The sequence below is a fragment of the Acartia tonsa genome, chromosome 13, assembly GCF_053477335.1.
Source record: "Acartia tonsa isolate MP-2025a chromosome 13, ASM5347733v1, whole genome shotgun sequence".
In the NCBI taxonomy this organism is placed as follows: Eukaryota; Metazoa; Arthropoda; class Copepoda; order Calanoida; family Acartiidae; genus Acartia; species Acartia tonsa.
This window is the reverse complement of record NC_137272.1, coordinates 10,602,318-10,627,002: the sequence shown is the minus strand read 5'-3', so window position 1 is coordinate 10,627,002 and position 24,685 is coordinate 10,602,318. Positions and strand designations below refer to the sequence as shown.

The 24,685-nt window shown below is 35.1% G+C and overlaps 1 protein-coding gene across 1 annotated transcript in view; it reads right to left on the bottom strand.

Annotated features, from left to right (window-relative positions):
- LOC145303872 (uncharacterized) overlaps positions 1-24,612 on the bottom strand; it is a 34,997-nt gene extending 10,385 nt beyond the window's left edge. Inside the window, exons 1-8 of the mRNA XM_080145526.1 lie at positions 24,503-24,612; positions 22,728-22,801; positions 22,242-22,311; positions 19,955-20,028; positions 19,382-19,460; positions 18,741-18,793; positions 16,757-18,187; positions 2,902-3,084 (exon numbers count right to left, since the gene is read on the bottom strand). Coding sequence (XP_080001652.1) covers positions 2,902-3,084; positions 16,757-18,017 — 1,444 coding nt within the window. The 5' untranslated portion in view covers positions 18,018-18,187; positions 18,741-18,793; positions 19,382-19,460; ... (2 more) ...; positions 22,728-22,801; positions 24,503-24,612. The remainder of the gene's footprint in view (positions 1-2,901; positions 3,085-16,756; positions 18,188-18,740; positions 18,794-19,381; positions 19,461-19,954; positions 20,029-22,241; positions 22,312-22,727; positions 22,802-24,502) is intronic.
- Between the last annotated feature and the right edge of the window lie 73 nt (positions 24,613-24,685).

Here is a 24,685-nt window from a genome sequence, read left to right as displayed (position 1 = left end):
AATGACAGTTTTCCACAAAGTGCCTTGTCGAGCACAGACACCCCTAACCCCCACCGGTCTTAATTGGAAACAAGCCCCCTAACAAAACCCTGTGCACGAAACTTCTTATGTTATATGTTACATCGACAGAAATTATTAATCTTTATTAGTTTTTTTTTCTGAATGAATTTCAATGGTGATGCGAGTTTTTTCAATGTTGATCATGACGCTTATTTCATGCAGCATTGAACATTAAGCATTTTAAATAGGACTGTACACTTTAAATTTATATCTACTAGCGGTTGCACCCCTAGAGCATTGAACTTGCATTTAAATAGGACTGTTTGATTTAAATTTATATATACTAGCAGCTTTGCCCATAGAGTGTAGAAAAAGCATTTTTAATAGGACTGTATTCTTTAAATTAAACGCCCCTCTTGGAACACTTGATGGAATTTGAGAGGAGAAATATTTGATGATTTCTCTTTGCCATCAGTTCAGCAGATGGCAAATTGTTAGATAACTAGCTATAGATAGATAAATACACACACACAACAAGACATCTTGTTACTTCTTCAATAAGATTAGTTGCATGTTTTTAATGATAAAAAGGAATTTATCCAAAACATGAGTTATAAAACCATTGAGAAATATAACGAGAAACAGCATACAGTGTCCAATAAAAAATCACGTCATACAATAGAAATGACCAATGATATGCCACTATATATTGTAATTGGCCAAACGTAAATTGTTTACTGGCCATTTTTTATTGGACACTATACGCTGTTTCATATTACGAAAATGAAAGTTACATGCTTTAATGCCAATGTCTGCCAAAAATAACAAACATTAAGAAACAGTTATTAACACTAATACCCATTATTTAAGGTGGACAGTCTTTTTAGTAATAAAAACTAATAAATATTATTTAAAATTTTAAAGTGTACAGTCTTTCTGGTAATGTTTAACATGCTTTTTATTGATGAGGTCAAAAATTAGAAAATTAAATTTCTTTCGTAATTAAGAGAGCTATTAATTGTTTAATGCTTTTACTTGTAATGTTTATGATGACTTATTTTTTTCTATATTTTGTCGATTAAGTTATTGATTGTTTTCATGCAAATTGAAATAATGCATTACAATTTTTAACAGGAAGAAAAAAAAGTTTATTAAAAAAATCATATATGATTGATCTCATAAAATATAATTAATTTTTCAAGAACTTATGAGGAAATAAATTTTAAATTGTTTATTATATTCATCAATTTAAAATCAATCTTTTTCATAAAAAAGCGTTGCTATTCTGCCCATGAACTTAAGACTTTAGAGACATTACATTTCAGTGGTTTTAGTTTAGAAAAAGTAGCTTAAAACTATCTCATGGCATATATATAGCGTTCATGAAAAACAGAACCCCTTGTGTCCAATATTTTGGAGATCTTTTGCTTTATAAACATAAATCTTAAATAACTTTCAATGACGGTCAATCAGATAAATGTACGAGCATAAGAGAGAGTGAGAGTGGAAATTGGACCGTAAATTATGTTGGTGCTGAATGTTTTATTACTACGTCATCTTATCCCTTAATGTCATCGAAGAGCATAAAAACGAGAAGCTGCATGTGATACAAAAAATGAACTTGAACTTTTAATGTTGAAAGACAGATTGGCTCCGAATATAAAACCACAAATTATAAAATATCATTTTTTAAAATTGTCATCAACTGCATTTTGTCATTTGGATTGACACATTTTCTCTCGTTCATTCGTTGGTATGTAGCATCTCTATAAGCGTCCATATCCCTAGCTGCAGGGAACTCAAGGGATAAGACAATATACGATGAATACGTGATAATAATAAACAAAATCACCCCTTTCTGTTGATTAAAGGGGGGGGGGGGGGTTTAATGCAACCATCTCGTAATCAGTGAGCAAATGGCACTTAGAATTCGAATTTTGATCTGGAATTTTGCATGATTAATCCTTGGTAGGTCTATTTTCCCTAAATTGAACAAAAAGTTGGAAAAGTAATGGCTAACGGCTGGCGGCTCAGCAGTTTCGCCATTTTTAAAACTATTTTCAAGGGAAATCATCACGAAACCTATCTCCACATAATACTCTATGCTGCTCCAAAACGTTTTCAAACGGTTCTAGCCGCTAGTTGCTGGTACTAGAAATCTAAGAATGTTTTTTTTGTATCATTTCACATGATTTAAAGCAAAAATATGTTTCAAAAAGTTGATTCCTACATAATTTATGGCAGATTTGCCCTAAAAATAGCCAAAAAACGGCTAAACGGCTGAGCCGTTAGCCGTTACTTTTTCAACTTTTTGTTCGATTTAGGGAAAAAAGACCTACCAAGGATTACTCATGCAAAATTTCAGATCTAAATTCGAATTGTAAGTGCCATTTGCTCACTGATTACGAGATGGTTGCATTAAACCCCCCCCCCCCCCCTTACTAAATTATTGGACACTGCTAGTTTTAAACAAAATTTAAAAGAAATACCCAAAGTTTTTAAGCCAATTAATAAGATAACTCGATTAAAAACTTTGAGTACCAATATAATTTTTAGTTCAATGTCGCCTTCCTTCCAGTTTAGTAATTCTTTTAGCTTTTCAAAAAGTCAACGTAAATATCAATAAAAACAGCTTTATTAGCCGCACACATATAACATTTCAGCCAAAAACACTTTTCATAAATTTCGATAAAATAAAAGAAATGTGTGTTTATCTTTTGTAGCATGACCGACAGACTGACGGACTAAGTAAGTTATTTATTGGTTGCTCATCCGTATAAGGAATCTTCACAAATAAATCCAGCTGTCTATCAGACAATCAGGTTCCTCCTGCAGTTACTTACAGACAGACGGACGGACTTTTAGAAATAAAGAGTAGCTTTGCTACTAAAAAAAACTTACCCAGGTTATTATCCTGCCAGGACCAGGAATCAAAAGTGTTATCCACTCTATCATCATCATTATCATCATTGTTGTTGTTATTATCCGGGGCATCATTATTATTTCTGTCAATAGTATTATAAAGTTCATCACTCTCTGACACACGGATACCTTCTATCAACTGCACCTCTCCTAGTCGAACGTCTGCACAAAAAAATATATGTAAGATGTGATATTCACAGGGATCTAAAGGGATAAGACAATGGCCGATAAATTGGTGAACACCCTGTTGTAAAACTTATAATAATTTCGCTTCAAACTAAAGACAATATTTATTCTTAGAACAACGACGACATTTGAAGCGCAGTTTATTGGTGATGCCGCGTTCGTTGTTTTATTCTTGGAACAACGACGACATTTGAAGCGCAGTTTCTTGGATATGCCGCGTTTGTTGTTGTTTAAATATTTCATCATGCTATTCTGTGTCAGCAAACATATTCAGTTTAGCACGTTTTTTGGTTGTGAGAGGTTAATATAATTGTTTGTGTGATTTACGTTAATATTAATTTTAATGTATTTTAAATGGTTGTTATAATTTTACGAGAATATTTTATTTAATAAGTTTATCTTTTTTCAGAGATTTTCGTAGTAAAATTTAGAACAACCTTAGATTGTCAATATATCTGTGATAATGAGCATTCGTTTAGTGCCGGGAACATAGTTTTAATTGTTCAAGCTCAATAAATCAGTAAAAAACTAATCTATATGCGTATCTAAAGTATTACGTTAATAATGATAAAATGTTTCATTTTCTCTCTTAATCGGGTCAATCGTTAGGACCCCATAGAAGTCACTCTACAGTTCTAAATTTTAATGAGTTTTATAAAAGCATTTTATACTTTTTTTTTATATCAAAAAGTGTGTTGTAGAACAATTTTGTATCAAATAAAATCGCGCGAAACCAAAGGGCGAATATAGTGATAATATATCGCTTCTAACATTGATTTTCCCGCGCAAATACTAATTTAATGTTACAAAACAACTGCACATTATTATTCTGTGTTCTCAAATGAAATTCCCGCGGATTTTAAGTATAATACTCTGTAATTTTCGTCTAATTTTCTCGCGGATTTCAATCCAATCTGCCGCGATTTTTTATTAGTGTTTTTTTTTAATAACAAATAAATCCCGCGAAATTAAGTGATGATATTGCATCTGTCGGTGAATCTTCCGCGGAAATACTGAGTTATTAGCACAAAACAACAACACACTATTCTACTGTGTTAATACGAAATTTCCCGCGGATTTTAAGTAATAGAACACAACAATTTTCTCAAACTAAATCGCGCGAGATTAAAGGGTGAATATAGTGATAATATATCGAATCTATTGTTGACATTCCCGCGGAAATACCAAGTTATTATTATAGTACAATTATACACTATCCTACTGTGTGTTAAATCTAAGATTCCGGCGGATTTTTAGTAAAATAACACAATAATTTTCGTCTAATTTTTCCGCGCATTTTAATAGAATTTGCCGCGATTCTCGGCAGTTTATTCAATTGAAATAATACAGAAATTATTGTTAATAAAAGTGATCTTTCTGCAGAATAATCTGTTGTCAACTTTCTGTAATATAATTATATTTAAATCCCGCGGAAAGTTAAATAAAGTCACTATTTAAGTTATTAATAACACCCTAGTAACCTCTGTCTCAGCACTTAACCTTTCTTTTTTGTGTGTGCTGATATAAGCACTTTTGTCAGATCTAATTATTATTGACAATTACTCTGTGAATTAATTAGATGCAAAATCCTGCAGAAATAAAAGTGATAATTCATGTAAACTTGAGTAATACTCCACAGAATGTCTATTATCTCCTTTAAACTTAATAGTGATACTGAACCTGTAATTCATAGTTTATGGGTATTTTAACCCATAACATTTGTCTTTTTCATAAATACTGTTAAAAAGATACAGTTTACTGGATAATTCTGAGCAGGGCTCTCCTCTAGAGCTAGCCGATTAATTACAAGGTATCAAAGACATGCAATGTCATATTATATTAATTTTTTTTTTAAATGACTTTGCTGCCAGTTATAATATAAAGTTCCTCATATTCCTTTTTATATAAATACTATCAAGAATAAGGATATAATCTTAGAGTATATTTTCTAAGCAGGGCTCTCCTCTAGAGCTAGCTAAATAATTATAGAAATGAATTTACCACCAGGCTCGAGAGAAAGCTCCACTGATAGGATTAGAGATCAAATCACCCCCAAAGATGTGTCATCCCCCTGTCGAGGAAGGTCAAGTTCTCTTAAGAGGGGTGTGCCTGTATCAAGAGGAAGATCAATAACTGTTACAGGAGCTCAAACACGCTCACAATCAGCTAAGTCTGGATTAACAGAATGCAGTGAGAAAGATAATCCCTTGCTGACTATCAGGAAATCCCAGCGGTCAGCCATTATAGATAAGAAGCGAGCATTGTCACCTACCATTGGGATTAGTACCAGTACTCCATTATGCAGTCCAAATCATTCTAGTGGAGAAGATAATAACACCCCAAAGGTCAATAATGATGATACCTCCACATTCATCTCTACTCCCTTTGCTGCTAGTGCAGGTACTGCACTGATATCAAACCAGGACTCACTTCCTCCAATCAATAATGACTGCTCTTTATCAGACATAAACACATTTCTGGATTCAGTCACAGTCCATATAAATCATTATGGTACAAATACATGCGTTGATCAGAATTGGAAATCCAAATTTCACTCAAAATATATATCGTTATCATCCAGCTTGAGTAAAGTAAGAATGATTGCACTTGAGCGTGAACTTGATCATGTCTTAGAAAGGTGTTCGGAGCTAGCAACTCTTCTTGATGAGCATAAGCTAAAGTGGAGCTTGAAGTGTACATCTGAATCCAACCTAAGCAGCTTCCATGGATTCCCTTCTCTGGTTGAAAATTCTTCTGACCAAATAGCTCCCCGTGGTATAAAACAAATTGGAGAATCATCATCAACAATCATGGAAATTCTTAATCGTCTCACTGCTCTTGAGGCAGTCATACCAGCATTAAATTCACTGAAAGCTCACCAACCTCGTCTAGCTGAAAGAGTAGCAGTACTTGAAGCCAATGAAACGCTAGATATGAATGCAAGACTAATCTCCTTGGAAAATACTTTGAAGCAACTTCCATCGAGTGATGCACTTAATTCACTACTTACCAGTTCCAATGAACTGGTTCAAAAATGTGCAAATACTGATCTGGCTATAAAAAATATTACTGAGGTAAATGAAAAGTTGAATACCTCTCAAAGGGCTTTGCTCAGGGAGCTTAATACGTTCAAGACTAACACTGCTGTTGAATTGGAATATATACGTCAAAGCAATAGTAAAAACATTCCATCTCCAACAACCCAAGAGCAGACTGCATACATTGCGAATGAAGTGAGTTATGCCTCCAATCTTAAGGGTACTCCCCAAGTACTATCCAATCATAATTCACAGCGTGTTACATCGTGGGTTGAATCCCAGCGTAAGTCTTACCCACTTCAACAATTAACAGCTCCTAATGAAGTGAGCCATGCCCCTAATCTTAAGGGTACTCCATCAGTACCAATTGATCCTAATTCACAGCATGTTACATCCTGGAGTGAATCTCAGCGTAAGTCTAACCCATATCAACAATTAGCAGCACCTCATAATGCTCAACTTATTCCTGAAGTCAATACTGGTCTTCAACCTACTATAAACAGGAAGGCAATGTGTGATATACCTAATCCAATGAGCAATGATGATAATGCCTCAATCCAAAGTAACAATAGTGATAATGTCAGCAATGCTCTAAACCTACAGGGAAAACTTATAAAATCCAATATTGCTGGATTAAAGAGGTTAATATCTCCCGACCCTGCAAAAATGTCAAAATGTACACTCTCTGACATTTACAGGAATCAGTTGCCAGCTGTTGACTCACAGAGTAGGGAAATTCAAAGATCACTTCATTATTATATGAAAAACTCTAATCATGAAATTATGCTTTGCGAGGAGGTAACTGTCACCATTGAAAGGGCAATTGACTGGTCAGCTCAAGTAAGAAACCTTTATCACAGTCTTGGTATTCACCAGCGTTCCCAAGCCAGCAAACTGTATGACAGCCTGCCAAAATTCTCCAAACATTCAGAAATAACTGTATTTGAATTCTTTAGGCGCTTTGCTGCTTATACTGAAGATTTTGACATTTCAGAGGAAAAGGCAGAACTGCTGTACAACAAATTCCTATCATCTAGCATTCAGGATGAGGTTTCAGAATTCAAAAATGATTATGAATCCATAAAAAGAGTCCTTATACACAGGTATGGTGATTTAAAAACATTGACTACAGATATCTTGCTTCCTGTCAGCAAACTAAGTAAACCTAATTCACACCATGATCCTAATACAAGCTTTGAGTATTACAGGACTCTTAATTCAGCCTTTCAAAGAATCAACAAACTTCTTGTTTCTGAAGACATCCCTTCAGATGAGGCAAAGGAATACATTTTCTCAATTGATTTCCTCCATTTATTACTATCATATGTTCCTTATGATGCCAAATCAAAATTTGTCGATAAAATGCAGATGATGGATGAAGATACTGTAAGAATTCGCGGTAAAACTGCTTTTAAACTATTGATAAATGCTGTTTATCAATCATACCAGTCCCATGATACTGCAGCACGTACAGAGGCTCCACCAAACAGTGAGCTAAATAAAGTACGAGTTGAGAGGTCAAAGACAGTAAGGGCTCATGCTGTTTCATCTGAAAGAAATATTACTGATTCTGATGCAGATAATGATAGAGAACCCCTTGCAGGTTCTGTTAATTTTCAAAATAAAGCTTCTAGCAGTAAACCAGCTTCCCAATTAAAGTTTCCTTGTATACTTGATGGTCACAAGCACCAGCTAAATGAATGCAGGGAGTTTTTCTTCAGAAGCCCAAAGGAGAGGATTGAAGATCGCAGGAAATTTCCATATCGTCATTGCCTAGTATGCTTGCAATCATCTGACAACTGCAGTTCTAAAGGGTGTAGTAATATGGAAGAAGTTCCTTTTGAATTGATTTGTAAAGAGTGTAAAAAGGCCTCTAAATCAAACCCAAGAAGATCACCATATTCTGTGCTATTTTGTTTCAACCCCCAACATACTAAGCCCTCCAATGTTGAGATCCTTAAAGCTATTGAGAAATACATTCCTGGGTTTGATGTTGACAATCTGAAAGCCCCAATAAATATGGCATCTCACTTTCAAGTTCTTACTGGGCTGAAACCTAAAAGCAAAGATCTATCTCGCTCCAAGAAACCTAACCTGCTAGACCCTACACCTGTATTTAATACTTCAACAGGTAAAGAGGAAAAACCTAGTCCTGAGGATATCATTAATGAAGTAAAGCATGATTCTATTGGAGTCATGCAGTTCCTTAATATTAATGGCAAATCTATTTTGTGCCTTTACGACCGAGGTGCTAACCAGCACCTAGTCGAGGGAAAGCTAGCAGAAGAAATAGGGATGAAAGTCACAGGAACAGAACCAAGTGCTATAGGCGTTGTTTCTGGTGGAAAAATATGGACAGAGTATGGAACCTATCAAATGATACTTGGCCCCACTCCATCTGGTAAATATCATGAACTAGAAGCTCAGGGAATGCAAACCATAACTAGTAAGATTCCTGGGTATGATCTAACAGCAGTTAATGAAGAAGCTCGTCAACATTCTAATCTCCCTCTCAACACTCCACTACCACAGTATATTGGTAAGGATAGAATTGGATTGTTAATTGGGTTAAAATCACCCGAGCTTGAACCAGAATGTGTCCTCAGTCTTCCGTCAGGGATAGGTCTGTACAAAGCCCCATTTAAAGACATTTTTGGTTCATATTACTGCTATGGTGGCCCCCACTCCTCCTTCTCTGAGGCAAATCATAAATTTCATGGCAATGTAAACCACTTCAATATCTACTTCTCTGAAGTGGTTAACCAGTATCGTAATTCTTTATATCCATCATTAATGTATGCCCTTAAGCCAGATATAGTTGATTCTGAGTGTGCACTATCAGAGTTCAAAACTCCATCACTGTCGTACAGCTACACGACTCTATCAGGGGAAACCATTTTTCCTACCCCAGTCGACAGTAAGAGTTTCAATGAATTGGGTCAAGAAGTCTTTGATGAATGTTTACCTGATTATGAATTGTGCTCTAGCCTTCATTGCCAGTGTTTCAGTGTTACGGCATTTAAGGCCAAGGTCCCATTAAGAAAACTCAGATCATTCTTGGATGAGCAAGATAAAGACGACACAGTCAACTTCAGGTGTGAAAAGTGTAAGCTTTGTAAATGCTCGGTCTCTAACCGTACTAAAATGATGTCGCTGAATGAAAGAATTGAGCAACAAATGATTGAGGAGAGTGTCTCTGTTAATCTTGATGAGAAAAGAGTTTATGTTGACCTGCCGTTTGTCAAGCCTGCAGATCAATTCCTATCTGATAAGCATGGGGGTAATGATAATTATAAACAAGCTGAAAAGGTATACAAGTCCCAATGCAAAGCATCTGATGATATCAAAGCAAGGGTCAAGGAAGCTCATAAAGACCTAGTTAGTAAAGGTTTTCTTAAGAAACTGGAGGATCTCCCCCAACAACATCAGGAGTTGATAAATAATGGTGCATTTAGGCATTATATGCCATGGAGATATGTCCTGAAGGATTCAGCCAGCACACCAGTGCGACTGGTGGTTGATCCTTCAATGTCAGGATTAAATGAATGTCTAGCCAAGGGTGAGAACAAGATGAAGAAAATCCAGGACATCCTTAACCGGGCAAGGACAAAGAAATTTATTTGGACAAGCGATATATCAAAGCTTTACAATAGGCTCCACTTAAAACCGAGCTCTTATAGATATCAACTTTTCTTATTTGGGGACTTGGACCCCAGTAAACCACCTGATGTGTATGTCATGCTAGTAGCATGGTATGGAGTATCAAGCAGTGCCAATCAGGCTACATATGCTTTAGAAAAACTTGCAACACTCCTCAAAGACCAGTATCCTTTGGCTTACATTGTCATCATCCTTGACACATATGTGGATGACATGATTGGTGGAGACCATACAAAAGAAAAATGCCTGGAACAAATTGAACAAGTCCTTAAAGTCTTAGAAGCAGGTGGCTTTTCTGCAAAATTTGTGATTCTATCTGGTCACCCAGAGCTTGAGGACTCCTTAAAAGTCCTAGGTTACAAATGGAACGTGTCTCAGGACACATTCTCTCCTGGTTTCACAGAGCTAAACTTCAACATTAAGAAGAGGGGAATTAAATCTCCAAACCCATTTCCAGTCCAAAATCCAGCTGATGTATCTCTACTTCTTGAATCAACTGAAATTACTAGAAGAATGGTTATTTCAAGAGTTTGTGAGTTTTGGGACACCAGTGGATGGTGGGAGCCATACAAGCTTCAATTAAAGCTTGACTGTCAGGCTCTCTCAGGCCTGGATTGGGACAAACCGCTATCCCAAGATTTACAAAAGTATTGGAGAGATAGGTTTGCAGAGTTTCTAGAAATTCCCAGTCTTAGTATTCCCCGATATCTCTTTCCAGCAAACACTGCTCCTAAGTCTATAAGACTCCTATGTATAAGTGATGCAGCTGAATTTGCTGGCGGTGGCGCTGTTTATGCTGGAGTAGAATTAGAAAATGGTAATTACAGCTGTCAACTAATGGCATCTAAGAGCAGATTGATGAAGAACTCTGTGCCTCGCAACGAGTTGGAGGCTATCAGAATCACTGCAGCTCTTGCCTATGATATCAAGCTATCACTTGGAGATTTAGTCACTGAAGTTCTCTACTTCACAGATAGTTCTATAGCTATGGCCTGGTGCCACAATACAAACAAGAGGCTTAGACTCTTTTGTCTGAATCGAGTCATGGAAATCAGAAGGTTAATTGAAGCAGTTGTAGGAACAAAGGAATCTATACCTTTATATCATATTGATGGTTCTTTGAATCCAGCAGACATGATTACAAAACCATCTTCTTTAAAGCCATCAGACCTCTCAAGTGGTTCCTTGTGGGTATCAGGTTATCCATGGATGAAGTTGCCAAAGAAATCAATGCCTAAAACTACATTCCTGGACATACAACTCTCTGCTACACAGAGCCAACTTCTTAATGAGGAATGCTTCCCTGAAGTTCCACTTCCTTCGGCACAAGTTTCCTCTGCTTCACTACAATTTTTTCCTACCTCAATGCATTGTAGTGGTTGCCCTCAACATAATGGCCAGATTCTAATAGAGCAATGCTTTGGCATCTCAAATGTAGTTCAACATTGTCTAGAATGTTCATGTAATACCAATTTCCATTCTTTCGTTGCTAAAGCCGGCAGGGTTTCTACATCACCTATTGATGTAATTAAGAATGGATTCTCTAAATCAATAAGAATTATGACTAAAGTACTTGACTTCATCTGGTCAGTCAAACACAAAGCCCATCAGAGCAGGGGACTCCATCAGTCCCAGGATTGTAAAAAGTGCTCTGCTATAGCAGCTTCTAATGGTGTTCCTCCTGAGTACTTTAAGATTCTCAGCATTGAATCTTTTAATCATTTTCTCCGTATTGAAACTTGTATCTTGCTGTCAAAACTAAATAAGGTTAAATTGCAGGATTACGAAGAGAAAGATGGTATATTCTACGCTCATGGAAGAATCCCAGCAGATGCCGAGGTAATCCAGAAAGACCTAAACTTCAAAGTATTTTTTGATGGAAATATGATAAAAGGTGTGTTACCTATTGTATCAGCTGATTCTGACTTGTTCTTTTCATTATTGATGGAAATTCACCACAAGACCAGGAAGCATGCTGGAAATGAAGCCACGTTAAATGAGCTAATGAAGTATGTATTTCCCATCAATAATCCAAGGAGGATTATTCAAGAAGTTCGCAGGAATTGCCCTCGCTGCCGTATGCTGTTGAAGAAAACGCTTGAATTAGAAATGGGTAACCATCCTCAATCTAGATATCAAATAGTACCTGCTTTCTACCACTCTATGTGTGACATAGTATATGGCTTTAAATCAAAGCCTTTCAGAAACTCTCGGTCTACAAGGTCTCAACCTGAAGTGAAAATTTATGCTTTAGTCATAGTATGTCTCTTGTCATCTGCAACTAGTATCCTAGTACTAGAAGGATTAGAAACCCAAGATGTTGTAATGGCTCTTGAAAGGCATTCTGGCAGACATGGAGTACCCTCATGCCTATTTGTCGACCAGGGCACACAGTTGACAAGCTTGGATAAAGTAGAATTCACTTTGCGTGATGCTAATCATCAATTACGGGAGTCCCTTGGCATAGAAGTTTATCCATCCACTTCTAAAAGCCATATGGAAAGAGGAAGAGTTGAAAGAAAAATTAGAACCCTCAGGGACATGCTTAATAAATCAGCTATCAACACAGATATTGCTCTTACCCCCATACAATGGGAAACAATCTTCAGCAAGATGGCATCAGAGATAGATGATATACCCCTGGCAAGAGCTGACCAATCTAATTCAGCTGACTTTGGGTGGGATATACTCACACCAAACCGATTTAAACTTGGCAGATCACACAATAGAGTTATTGAAGGACCGATGCATCTGACAGAATCATCATGCCCCACTCATCTCTTAAAACGCCTGGAATCTATTCAGTCATATTGGTACCAACTTCTTCTAGATCGTATGCACCATCTCATTCCTAAACCTATCAAAATGAGCCATACTGATGAAGTGAAGATGGAGGATATTGTTGTTTTTCGATTTCTTGATAACATCAATAATAAGTTAGAGAAGTGGAAGTTAGGCAAGGTTGTAGATATCATCAAAAATGGAAGAGGAGTCCTTATTTCCTATCCAAACACTTCTGGAAAGAAGTGTGTTATCCGGTTTGTTGAGAGATCACCAAGAGATGTGTGTGTTATTTCATCTGTGACAGATCTTAACCTCAATTCTAAAGAATTCTTTCAAAGTATCAATACTGTTAAGTAAATCTGGATGTTTTTTTTGTAGTTATTCATCTCTACTATCTTTTAATCACTTATTGAATGTGTAATTTTATAAAAATATTTTATACTATGTAAATAAAATTCATTTTATTGTTTTTATCATTAAGATAGATAGTTAATTTTATGTTTAATTCCCGGCACACCAAATATTTCTATTTTAAATATAATTATGTGATTGTTTAATAGATTTATAATGTCTGCACCAGATCCAATTTCAAAGCGAAAGTATTTGGATGAAAGACTGAAAAGCAGAGACCCAAAGGATTTAGGTGGAGAAGAGCTTTTTCTGACTGAATTCTACCAAAGAAAATTGTTTTCTGAAAAATCAGAAAAATATGAAAATGTACTCTATGATGAGTCTGACATCTTTAAGGATGAAAATGAGGAGTCCAGTGCATACTCCTGTTTAAGAATCTATGAGCAACATCTGAAAATCAAAGATAACTGGAACATCTCTGATATCCTACCTAGAGGTTCACCACTAAATACCTCACTCTACACTGATCAATATTACACTAGATCATGGAATCAGCCTGTTATGAACAAACAACTAGTACCAGACAAAATGACTCATATGCTGATCCTGATGGGTGATTACAGTAAGAGGCAGTTGTCCTCTACACTGTCCAGGCTGAATAATGCACTCAATGCTCAGTCAAGATCATTTTTCCATACACTCAATGCTCCATGCTTCATTCAAACAGTGAAAATACCAAGACAAGCCTATTTTGATCTTCTGTCAGCCAAGAAAGATGGGAAGGAGTGTCATACTGTTGAAGTCAATGCTGATGACAAAACATTAGTTGAAGTACCTGTTGGAATAACCTTTTCTGATGGTTACACAACCACCCTTACCATAAAATTTCCCTGGGACAGGGTACCAGAGGATACCCATGATCAGTATGTCCCGAAGTGCCAATCATTTACCTTTACATTCAGTGATATGCCTAATGAAGTTCTTGAGTTCCTGAAAGCTAGGCCTGTTGTGTACATGGATAATGCAGATCATCAAGTCAAATTACTAACCTCTTTTCTTGAAGATTTCTATGGAGTTAGTATCAATTTCAAGGCCTTTGACCTGGGAAGTCTAGCTGTTGCTGCAGGATGCAGAATGGACAGCTTTGATATTTTCTCGCTGTCTGTAGTCTGCAATGGAAGTCCCTTTCCAGTTGGTATTGAATTCATGGATCAAAGATGGGCATGGGCTGATTCTGAGCAACCTTTATTTATCTGGTATTACTTAGAAGCAAGGCTTAGAAGTATGGTTGAAATTTACCAGGTTCTGATGGGCACCCTGATTAGAAATCTCTTTCCTGATCCTGATTTGACTTTATACTCCTTGAGAATGACTCAGGATTCATTCAACTGTTGGTTCTCTTACTTTGTAGCTAAAGCTCTGATTAATACTTGCATTGATGACACTGATGCAATATGTAATGCTAAGACTAGAGCAGATTTGCTGAGATCAATCAAAGTTGGATTTAACCCTCTTCTTGAGAATCTAGCTGATTTGTATTCTAATATTCCTGTACCCCAATGTGGTGGTGAAAGATATCTGCATCATGCCAGACATGTATTTTTCAATCAGTTTGCTGTGTTAGAGAGAGTCCACCTGCCTGACTTTATGTGTGAACAGCCAACTCCAAGGCCAGACTTGCTAGCCAATAGATATGATCTGTTGTTCAAGAGGGAATATGTAATTGATGATTCTGGTGAGCCATGTCTACAGATTGATCTTCAGCCAAGCCCCCAGTTTTCCACTTCTGTTTATGAGTTCAGTGTGGATATTGCTTTGAAGAATGAGATTAAGTCTCCTAGACCTCAAAATGGTCGTGAAATCATTCCAGCATTGTGTGAATGGGGAAGACTTGATCCGGCTAATATCTACTCTCTTCTGTCTAAACTGTCTACTCTGGATACTAAGGAAGCTGGTGAATTTTGGGTTCAGCACATCAGAGCATATGATTACATGAGAGGCTGCCTACTCAGATTGAGAGAAAAGAAGACATGTGTTAGAATTTTGGATCTGGTCTTAACAAAGAGAGAAGATAATACCAGAGCACAGTTAAAGAGGATTGAGGATTCTGTATCTGGGATTCTACCCAAGAGAAGAATGAATTTCTTGAATGATAAGGTTTTTTATGAGTCTGAGGACAGAGTGGGTTTAGCCCAATCTGTGTATGAAGCTATGCCTGGTAAGAATACTGAGAGAAATAGGCAATGGGCATTGGAGAGAAAGGCTAGGATGAATACTTTTAAGAGGTATAATCCTGATGCTCTAAATAATAGAGAGTTCAGGAAAATGAAGCAGCTAAGAGTTTTGAGAGATGTGTCTGTTACTGTTGGGGAGAGACAGAAGGATAATGAGACAGAGCCTACACCTTCCAGTTCTACCTCTAGTAATAGAATTGTAAGAGACTATACTAGAGGTCTAAAGAGATTGCAGCACAATGATGCTAGACTTGTGTTATCCCAGAGGAATCCTAATAAGTTCCCAAGAGATCTGAGAGATCAGCTGAATGGCAATGAGGAAGTTCTAAGAAGAAGATCTCACAAGAGTTCCTCCAGAAGACATTATTAAAGGTGGGTTGTATTTGTTTCTTTAACGCACACCTAATGAGAACTCCATTAGTTCTGGTTACATACCTTAATTCTATGTGTTTGTTGATCAGTTTATATTTTGAGGACTCCTTAAGTCCTGGTTTAATACCTCAAGGTGTTGAGATTCATGTTTCAATTTGAGTGATGTATGAAGTTTCTATCTTCTAATTGTTGCAGAAGCTGGTTTGAAGCTCTTCCCTTGGCGGGAATGTTGTAAAACTTATAATAATTTCGCTTCAAACTAAAGACAATATTTATTCTTAGAACAACGACGACATTTGAAGCGCAGTTTATTGGTGATGCCGCGTTCGTTGTTTTATTCTTGGAACAACGACGACATTTGAAGCGCAGTTTCTTGGATATGCCGCGTTTGTTGTTGTTTAAATATTTCATCATGCTATTCTGTGTCAGCAAACATATTCAGTTTAGCACGTTTTTTGGTTGTGAGAGGTTAATATAATTGTTTGTGTGATTTACGTTAATATTAATTTTAATGTATTTTAAATGGTTGTTATAATTTTACGAGAATATTTTATTTAATAAGTTTATCTTTTTTCAGAGATTTTCGTAGTAAAATTTAGAACAACCTTAGATTGTCAATATATCTGTGATAATGAGCATTCGTTTAGTGCCGGGAACATAGTTTTAATTGTTCAAGCTCAATAAATCAGTAAAAAACTAATCTATATGCGTATCTAAAGTATTACGTTAATAATGATAAAATGTTTCATTTTCTCTCTTAATCGGGTCAATCGTTAGGACCCCATAGAAGTCACTCTACACACCCCCAATGTTAATACACAAAATTACCCCTTCTGTAGATTACAATTAGTGCTTGAAACGGACACTTAATGAATGAATCAATCATAATTCATTAAAAGTCCCCAAAGTTGCGAAGCCAACGAATAAGAAAACATTAATATAAAACTTTGGGGACTAGTGTAATAAACAGCCCCGTGTCCCCCCCCCTCTCTCTCTGGATATTTATGTGGTCAGGTGTGCGTACACAGAGATTTTCAAATGGGTATGAGCCTTGGTGGGTATATGTAAAAGAGGGGAAAGTTATTGGGAGATATAGTTCAGTCGTCTGTGCTCAATAGGCACTTTTAGGGAAAATACCCTTATTTGTATAATGATTACTCGGTAAATTTTTTTTGATAAATTTCAAATCTATGTAGAAAACTATTTTACCTGTTGCTAGTTCAATACTATCAGGTACTGCTGGAGGCCTTGTGGTTGGCCTGCCAAATGTGGATCCTGACCCAACAAAGAAACCATTGATAAAGTTTGCACTTGTTGTCTGCAGTATCGGTGAGGTGGTTCGGGCAGTTGTGACTGGTCGTGTAGTTCTTGGTGTGGTCCTTGGTCTGAGTGCTGGGAATCTTTGGGAGATAGGTATGTAGGAGCTTGTGGACACTTTTGTGCTGAATGGCTCCAGTGAGGTTGACTGTTGGGTGTTATACAATGAAAATATGGATGAAGGTTCTTGTGTTGTTGATTCAGTTGTTGTTCTAGTTCGTGTTAGGAAGTATGGCAGTTTTGTTGTGGTTTGCAGTGTTGTTGTTGTTTTTGGTGTAGGTACTGTCTTTAAACTACTTATTATAAATGAAGTTGAGGTTGTTGAAATATCATTATCTTCGCCAAAATTAAGCACTAAAGGACTTAGAGGCTTAAAGTCTAGAAGACTTGAGAAAGGATCTTGTCTGGTTTCAGATGGAATATCACTAATTGAGTTATCACTAACATCCAAGGTTTGAGAATATAGTGTTGGTTGAATGTCATTGCTTAAATTTAACTCAAATGATGTGATGTCAAATGGATCATAGGTTGATGTGGTAGATGTTGTTGTAGTAGTGGTTGGAGTTGTAGTTGTGGTGGTAGTTGTAGTGGTAGTTGTTGTAGTGGTGGTGGTTGTTGTTGTAGTAGTTGTTGTTGTTGTAGTGGTGGTAGTTGTGGTTGTTGTAGATGTAGTTGTGGTAGTTGTTGTAGTAGTAGTAGTAGTTGGTGTTGTAGTAGTTGTTGTTGTAGTAGTAGTTGTAGTTGTTGTGGTAGTAGTTGTTGTTGTAGTTGGCTCTGTTGTTGTTGTTGTAGGAGCAGTTGTGGTTGTTGTTGTTGAAGTGGTTGTGGTTGGTGTAGTTGTAGTTGTTGTAGAAGTAGTGGTAGTTACTGTAGTTGTAGTCATTGTTGTAGTTGTTGTAGTTGTTGTTGTGGTTGTAGTAGTTGTAGTTGTAGTAGTTGTAATTGTAGTTGTAGTTGTAGTTGTAGTTGTAGTTGTAGTTGTAGTTGTAGTTGTAGTGGTTGTTGAAGTGGTGGAGGTAGTTGTAGTAGAAGTTGTTGGAGTGGTGGTTGTTGTTGTTGTTGTAGTAGTAGACATTGTTGTAGTAGTTAATGTGGTTGTTGAAGTAACTATTCTTTCAATATTCGATGTTGTTTTTAGAGGTGTAGTTGTCATTGGGGGAGTATTTGTCTTCTCCTTGTTATGGCTTGGCCTCTTTCTCTTCTTTTTCTTTTCTTCCAATTCATTTTTCTCATTGTCTTTGTCAAAATTTGTCTTCTCATCTTGCGCATTTTTAACAATTCCCTGGATTTTACCAAGGACACTCAACACTCCAGATGTGTCATCTAAAACAAAAAAGTTGCAATTCATATCATTTGTAATTATATCAAATTTACAACAATTTCAATCAAGTTTCTAAATTCATACATGGTTTGATTTGAAATTAAAGTAGTTAGATATTTTATAAGAGTTATTTGACACTAAATCGAAGTTATTTGATCTAAATTAGGTTATTTGATTCCAAAGCAAAGCAATTTGATGCTTAATCAAACCAATTTGAAACTAAATCAAACCGATTTGATTTCAAATCAAACCAATTTGATTTAATATGAAAGTTTATTTGTGTTTGGTTTTTCTTTCAAATTGATAAGACTGACTGCAAATCAAGGCCATTTGATTGGAATTAACATAACAAACTTAAATTATTTCATCAAATTACAGTCAAAATTTACTTCTCAAAAAGTTTTAGAGATAATTGATTACATATGCATATATAAAAAGTGCTTAGTTTATCTGTTATTCTATTTTTGCAGATAATTTTAGTTATTGAAAGCAATACATGTTGGAAAACTGTTAGAAATATATATTTTAATTGGCAAAGCAAATGAATTTAATTACCCAAGGCAGGAGAAGGAACAGGTAGCTGAGTTGTGGTTATATCATTCCATGGTCTAAAAAATATTAAATAAATCAAATCAACAGAAAGTAGAATTTTTCTTTCAGGACAGTTCTATTGCATTTAAAGAAACTATTTTGCATTAACTCTTTCACTTGTTAGACAAAATTATCTTTATCATAACAAATGAGTTTTATCTAATTTGAATAAATTATCATATTAATAAAGAAAATTAAATTCATTAAAAAGTTTGACAAAAAAATGCTCGAGGAAAAAGATTTAGCATGAAATAAATTCTTCTCGAATTAGAATTAGTAACAAAATGTCATATTGATCAAACCAATTTTTCGTATTTTAGATTTAAAAGAAAAATTTCTTTGGGGGGGGGAATTTTTTTTTATGGGGGGGGGGTATTTTCATTTTTTGGGGGGTTAGGGGTATCCCACCCCCTAAGGAAATAGTTATAAACTTTCCCGGGACCTATGAATAGCTACCCTGTAAAGGAGAACCCGATCGGTTCAGCGGTTAGCGAAATCCTTCGCTACAAACCAACAAACAGACAAACAAATAGACAAACAGACAAACAAACAGACAGACATCGTTCTACTTTGTATTATAGATAAAACCTAAGAAATGTCCTTACTTTGGTGTGGAATAAGTTGTAGTTTCAATCTTGTATGTGGAACTATCATACCCAGTCAACCATCCCAGTTGTTTCAAACCTGAAATTATTAAGATGCAGGGATCTTAAGGGATAAGACAATGGGAAAAGTATTGTCCTGTACACTCCCAACTATGATGAACAAAATTACACCTCTTGTAATTAAAATTTTTGGAGGAAAAGTTTGGACATTGCCTGTTTGAATCAACCAATCAAGATTTAATAGAAGTACCCAAAATTTTGACCCAACGAATAAGAGAGCATTTTTTCAAATTTTGAGTTACAATTTACATTCCAATGTCCCCTCTCCATTTTTATAGAGAACTTGTAAAAATATAATTTATTTGTCTAAATTGACATCAAAATTAAAAATCTCTTTCTCATATTAATGCAAACTGAATCATATATAGACATGTTTGGAGTAAGTCTAATCAAGCTAATAAAAATGTCTTTAATTTAATGAATATTATTACAGTCATTATTTACAATCATAAACTAGTGTATCTTCATCTAAAGGAAAACTATTTTATCTAACATATGAACAGAAATACATACCTAGCTGTTGGCTCTGCTGTAGCAAAATTTGCTGAATTTCATGAATACTCAGTCGTTGCTTGATAATTCGCCCTTCAATAAGGGTTTAAACTTACATTTTTTGGATTACTTAGTTATATTTTTGATGTATCATTGTTAAAACACTTATGTCATAAACAAAAAAAATGTCAGCCTATTATATAAAGTGGTAGGGATTTTTGTTTGTCGATGAATATCTTAATATGTGAACGGTTTGTGTTTTCTCTTTTAGGGAAGCCACACACAATTCTTGGGATGGTTTGAAGGCTATTGTGATGCCACATTCCTCCCCTACATTTTGAAGGTACGTGAAGTTGCTAGTTATTAAATAGTAGTATGTAGCCTAAAACCTGCATAGCATTACAAAGGATATATATCAAATATTGGAACAATAAGTCCTTGTTTCTGAGATCTTACTAAACATAGAGAAATTTTTATAAATTTTAATTTGATTTTCTTCAAATTTTAGCCTTGAAAAAAAAGTTTCTGTGCTTAAATATTTAATTTCCATAAGTTTGGAAAATAAATATATAAAACTTTAATAGTATAAAATTTGAACTCATATTTCAACAATGGAATGTACTTTCTTAAGAGAACCTGAACAAGGACAAAGTAGTAGGAGCCGCGTCTGTGTGCCTGTTTATCCCAAAAAATCTCTTAAACTGAATGATCCATAGGTATTAAATAAAACGTAATTTGTTTTGGGGTGTGGGCATTTCCTCTCTCCTACTTAGCCCCATCAAAGAGAAAAACAAGGATGACAACATCCATAAAAGCGAAGCACTGAAACGGTAGGACAAACGGACATTAACACTTGTATGGTGTCAGAACTTAATGATCATAATATAAAGGTATAAGAGTCAAAGCAAAATTGTAATTAAATTTGTTGAAAAACTGCTTGATTCAGGATAATGTTTATCAACATACTTACATTTTTAGGACTTGATTATAGAGTTGCATCGCTTATTACATTATACTTTGTTGTCCCAGAAATCAATATACCAAAAATCAGATCAATCGGATGATTAGATCACATTAAAATTTGTTGTTAAAAAAGTGAAAAAAATCAACATGTTTAAAATGGACGTACGGACATTTTGGTGATGATTATAGAGTTGCTACGCTTTCTAAATCGTACCTAACTATAAAAGAAATCACCATGCAAAACTTGAAATCGATAGGACAATTCTAACATGCCTAAATTAAGAAAAAAAAGCTATCCGTTACGAACGGGCGGACCGACCCTTATTATAGAAAAGCTTCGCTTTTAAAAATTAAACAATAAAGAGTTAAACTATCAGTACGTATATGAAATGTAATGGGCTACTTATAAATCAAATCTTGTCATATAAATTGTTACGGTTATTTTGGCCTGACGCTGATTCATTTTTCCTTTTAAAAGCTTCATATAGGTCCCAGGACGGTTTTATGTTATTCCATATTTTTTATTCAGGCCTTATTTTAAGGCTATTTTTCTGTTCTTCTATACCCCTTTGATTACATGCCCCTAGATGCTAGGAACGCAGCAACTAGTGTATAAATAATAGGGTGGGTCGATTTTGGACATTTTTTTTCTGAGGCCAAAGCGGGGATCTGCACTCAATTTATATAGATACAATACACCTCTGAATGATTTAAAATTTATCCTAAGTCTTAAAACCGCTGACGACCAGACATTCAATTGTATAGCTATTTGTAAATGGGAGTCAAAAAATTATTGAATCAGAACTATGGCTTCTGGGTGCTCCCTGGAAATGCCTTCAGGAGCTGAGTCAGGAACTTTTGTCCGTTTCAAAAAATCTCGTTCCTAGCCTGAGAAAATCTAAAAAACCTCTACAAATTGGACAATTCTCAATAAACCTTAAAAAAATTTGTTTTTTTAGTGATTTCTAAGGCTAGGAACGAGATATTTTGAAACGGACAAAAGTCCCTGATTCAGGTCCTCAAGGCCTTTCCAGGGAGCACCATGAAGCCATAGTTCTGATTCAAAAAAAATTTTAAATGTCGTCTTTGCATACTAATAAGTAATGAATTATATTTTTAAGTGGTCGTGTTCTAAAACTCAATTTTTTAAAATTCTTTTTCGATCAGAAATGTTTTTAAGGTTAATTTTATTCGTTGCATATCCCCGCTTTGTCTAATTCCGATATGAACCCACCCTAATAAATAACCCCTAATTTATTAATGTTTTACAGTAATAAACAAAGGTTTGACTAATCCACATAGCTTCAAGAGTAGCCGTGCTCCAAAAATGTAAGTTTCTTTTCCTGCATCGTTATAGAGATAAAATTCAAATTTTGGCTTCGTTGATAATTTTTTGTTTAAATCGTCTCTAGCCTAATTAATCAAAATAAAGAACTTATAAATTGTTATGATTGGCTATTAATTCTGCAAAATAAGTCAAATTATCAGAACCTAGAAATCATATATTGCATTGATCTATAGAAATAAGACAATGACCAAAAAATTGATGTACATCCCCAATGATCATACATAAGATTTCCCCTTCTTTTGATTACAATTATTAATTGAAACTTTTGGACACTCAACTTAATTAACTAACCAATCAAAATTAAAGAAAAGTCCCCAAAGTTGTTGAGTCAATGAATAAGAAAATTTTATTATAAAACTTTAAGGACTAGTGTAATAAACAGACCAATGTACCCTCCCTCCCTACATAATAAAACTTTGGATACCAGTGTAATTTAAAATCCAAAGTCTTCTCAATCCTTATTTTTTTAGTTCTTATTTTCCTTATTGAATTCATCTTCATGTTTTTTCTTTTTTTCTTTATCTTTCTCCTCGATTATGGTTACACTTGTCACAACACTAAACAAATTTTAATTAACTCGACATTAAAAAAATAAAACGTTTCGTAAAGGGAGGGGGGGGGGGTTAATGCAACAATCTCGTAATCAGTGAGCAAATGGCACTTAGAATTCGAATTTTGATCTAAAATTTTGCATGAGTAATCCTTGGTAGGTCTATTTTCCCTAAATTGAATAAAAAGTTAGAAAAGTAACGGCTAACGGCTAGCGGCTCAGCCGTTTAGCCATTTTAAAACTATTTTCAAGACAATTCCTCACGAAACCTATCTAAACGGCTGAGCCGTTAGCCGTTACTTTTTCAACTTTTTGTTCGATTTAGGGAAAATAGACCTACCAAGGATTACTCATGCAAAATTTCAGATCGAAATTTTAATTCTAAGTGCCATTTGCTCACTGATTACAAGATGGTTGCATTACCCCCCCCCCCCCCCCTTCATTCAATATCTGGTAACTATAGGACCATTTTAAAAAATCAAGCAATCATCATTAAATCATGCACCTAGTTGATATTTCAGGTTTTCTGCCATTATCGCCATTATGTAACGCTATGTACAATTATTTTCAATCTTTCTGAATTTTGATAATCAACGACTTTGCTTTTGAGTCTGTCTTGTTAAATCCTATAGTCTCCGAGATAGGATGGGGTTACTGTAGGCCCCCGAAATATATATTTCTTTCATTATAAAACACTTACAAATCATGCACCTTGAATACTATTTTCATTTTTATACTAATTTCTATATCATGCTAATCTTCATATAATCAGAATAATATAGAGGTTAGGTAGGGGTGAAGCCACTAATTTTTGTCTTACATAATTTTTTAATATGATTATGTAAGCAAATTTGAAGTAATAAAAAAGCCATACATATCATGCATTTTAAAATTACAAATCATGTTTTCCGCATTTTCTCCTAAGAAGGAACAGTCTGGATTTCGTTTTCTACATTTCTTGCATGCCAATTACAAAACTTGTTAATAAAATAATCATAAAAGACAGCAGTAATTTTCCCCAAATCTAAAAAAATCACCTTTAGCTGTACATATTATTAGGTAAAAGTATTAGTAAATTGAAAAAAATATATGCTAGATTAGTAACATGCTGGGATTAATAAGCAACATAACTGTAACAAAGTATAACGAAATTATTTATTTTTTAATCAAGTCATAAGTCAGTTTGAACTCAATTACATGTCATTTTTTAAATTTAAGTTTTTATAAAATGGTGAATTAGGTGATATTTGTTGGGACAGCGGGAAGTGTCATGTGTGACGTCATAAAAATGCGTCTATTATATATCTCTTTTTTAGGGGTTTCCTTTCCTTCTTCTCCTCTCATCCTTCCTCTTTAAATGTATTTTTATGACTTCACACATTACACTTTCTGTATATCCAAAACTTGGATCTTTCAAATTTTTTAGTGAACTGTCATTTAAAATAAGCTAAATCCTATAAAAATTTCTAGGCTAGCCTGGAGTTAGTGTTTCATAGATATAGAAGAAAATATTAAAAACTTTTAGGCTAGACTAAGATATTTTATAGGTTTTTGTCCAATGACGTGAGAAGTGCTTTATATTAATTTTCAAGAGGGGTGGGGATTTTGTTGTTTTACAAAATTGGAAATTTCTGTGTAGTAAAAGTTGTCGCAAATATAGGTATTAAATAAAAAATCTTTGTTACAGTTACTCTAATGGTGTATCTACCTAGCTCCTAAGATTTGTTTGGGTTGCCTGGTGGGGTAGGACAGGTACGGGCGGACACTTCTCCCAGGTTCCAGCAACAGGTCATCCAACCTGGCTCCTTTCACTACACACGCACAGGTTTAGTTCCAATTCAAATTATAAAATATATTGGTAGATTTTTCTAAAAATTTCAAAGATTTCTTT